Genomic DNA, 2,357 nt, shown 5'->3' with positions numbered 1-2,357 from the left:
AAAAAAAAAAAAAAAAAAAAAAAAAACCCGGGTATACGCCAGAACCCGGATTTCCGGGTTGTAAAAACCCGGATCAATCCGGGTTCCAGCCTGGGTCATAACCCGGGTATATCCGGGCCGGAGTCCGGCCCGGATTTGGAATCCGGGTTCCGGGCCGGGTATACCCGGATACCCGGTCCGGTACCCGGTTGCCCAGCCCTAATAAGGATGGAATTGCTTAATGTCTAAGCTAAAAACATTACAGCTAAGCGTCTTTACAGGAAGCAAATATTTTTATAAATAAATGGGAAGCTTTAAATTAAATTCAAATTCACTATAAGTAATACTTTTTCGTACACTCTCAACCGGTGGTGAAATTAACAATGTTGAGCCGCCATCTCCCAGAAGAAATGGTGACTGAAATTCTGTCGAGGCTGCCGGTAAAATCGTTGATGCGATTTAGGTCTGTGAGTAAAGCCTGGTATGCTCTCATCAGAAACCCTCATTTCATCACAAAGCACCACACTTTCCCCATTTCTGATCACAATGGCAATCACAGCCGTCGAGTCATCCTTGAGCGTTACCGAGCAACAATAGATACCCCACGTTTCTCCATGCACTCTAACGACACCCTGGAGTTTTCCGGCGATATACATCTCATCCCACAGTTTTTCTCAGAAGATATTAACCCAGTTGTTTTCGTCGGATCCTGTAATGGAATAGTTTTTGTTGTTGGTATTTCTTCAGACCGTTGCCATGGTGGTCCTGAGCCAGATCGGGCTTGGGAGATAGGGCTTTTGAATCCTGCAACCAGAGAATCAAAGAGGCTTCCGTTCGTTCCTCGCCCGCCTGATTTTTGCCCTATGCTTTTCAATTTCGGTTTCGGTATTGATCTCAACACCAATGACTTCAAGGTGGTTAAAATCATGTACTTCGATTCTCCGCGGCATTACCAAGTTGAGGTATACAACCTTACTACTGATTCTTGGAGAGTGATTGATGCATCCCTCAACTCAGCCTATTTTATTGCAACACCTTATTATCCTTCATACTTAAATGGATTCTATTATTGGTTGATTCGTCCTGTTCGTTCCCACAGGGGGCATCGTTTATTGCTTTCCTTTGATATGAGCAATGAGATGTTCCGGGAGATAATGTTGCCTGATGATACAAGATCTCTTGTTGGCCACATTGCCATTATCAATGACTCTGTAGCTGTGATTTTTCCTGCACATGGTAGTAACAATGTTGGATTTTTATTGGAGTATGAAATATGGGTGTTGAACAAGTCTATTGTTGAATGTTCTTGGACAAAACTATATACGATTGGAGTACCCAGTCGACCTTTACAGTTTCTGGACGACGGTTTGATTGTGCTTAGTGGCTCCCATTGTGATCCACAGGAAAAATGCTTGGTATTGTTTGATCCAAGAACACGAGAACTAAAGAATCTTCCAATATATGACGACGGCTCGGAAATGTTTGATCTGGTTAGTTACAGAGATAGCCTAGTTTTAGTTAATGGATGGAGGAATGTGCTTGAGCAACAAGGCACTCGATGATTATGATATTGTTATGCATGGATCCTTTCATGGGGCAATCAGTACAAGATTCTTGATCATTTCATATACATCACAGATTCCAAGAGGACTATAGAATTACTGTGAAACTAAGGGGTTTCGGTGTTGTGAGTTGTGATTAGTTACTGATTCTCTTTGCCTATTTATTCACCAATTAGTTCCTGTTGCTGGCATAGTTGGAAATATCAATTGTGCTCGCCATCTATTGGGTACTATTGTTTTTTTTTTTTTTTGAAATGTGAATTCATTCATCATACCGAAATTACAAATATGACTTATCAATACAGGAAAATCTAGACTATAAGCCAACTTATGCAATTGCTCTGGAGCATTCCCGAACACAAAGTGGCGGACATTGTCTTAACTTCTAAACCTCTCCGAAGAGAGAGAGAGAGAGAGAGGGAGCACTCTGTATAAATAGAGTGACAAGGCCCCTCCATCTTCCTAAAGAGGTGGAGTATGGGACAATACTACTATGAACACTAAGTCCAAAAGCCTATTACTAAAATATTACTAATAAACTACATAAAAACTATACTACAAAACAACTAACAAAAATGACATAAACACAAACACCGGCATGAGTCCCAACAGCATACCCACCACAGGCATCAGCATCACGAGCCTAGGAACAGCATGAGTACCCAGCTCTCTTACGGACCACAACAACCTCCACTGCAGAAGTTGGTCGTACGTCTACCAGCCGTAACATTGTCCGCCACTCTCGACTAGCACTAGCCCCAGATTGTGTCTGATCAAATAACTCGTCACCTCTCTCGGTTTAAACAAGGATAATAG

At 42.0% G+C, this 2,357-nt stretch overlaps 1 protein-coding gene across 1 annotated transcript; it reads left to right on the top strand.

The window, feature by feature from the left end:
- The first annotated feature begins 280 nt into the window (after positions 1–280).
- Positions 281–1,774, top strand: LOC122295889 (F-box/kelch-repeat protein At3g06240-like). Its single transcript, XM_043105157.1, has one exon. It carries the CDS (start codon positions 363–365, stop codon positions 1,539–1,541), a length of 1,179 nt encoding a protein of 392 aa, XP_042961091.1. The 5' UTR covers positions 281–362; the 3' UTR covers positions 1,542–1,774.
- Positions 1,775–2,357: the final 583 nt, after the last annotated feature.

The sequence above is a fragment of the Carya illinoinensis genome, chromosome 15 (genome assembly GCF_018687715.1).
Source record: "Carya illinoinensis cultivar Pawnee chromosome 15, C.illinoinensisPawnee_v1, whole genome shotgun sequence".
Taxonomy (NCBI): domain Eukaryota; kingdom Viridiplantae; phylum Streptophyta; class Magnoliopsida; order Fagales; family Juglandaceae; genus Carya; species Carya illinoinensis.
The sequence above is the reverse complement of the archived record's forward strand: the minus strand, read 5'-3'. Positions and strand labels throughout refer to the sequence as shown.

Excerpts from the sequence above, each read along its gene's own strand:
- LOC122295889 (XM_043105157.1), top strand. The coding sequence starts at position 363 with ATGTTGAGCCGCCATCTCCCAGAAGAAATGGTGACTGAAATTCTGTCG.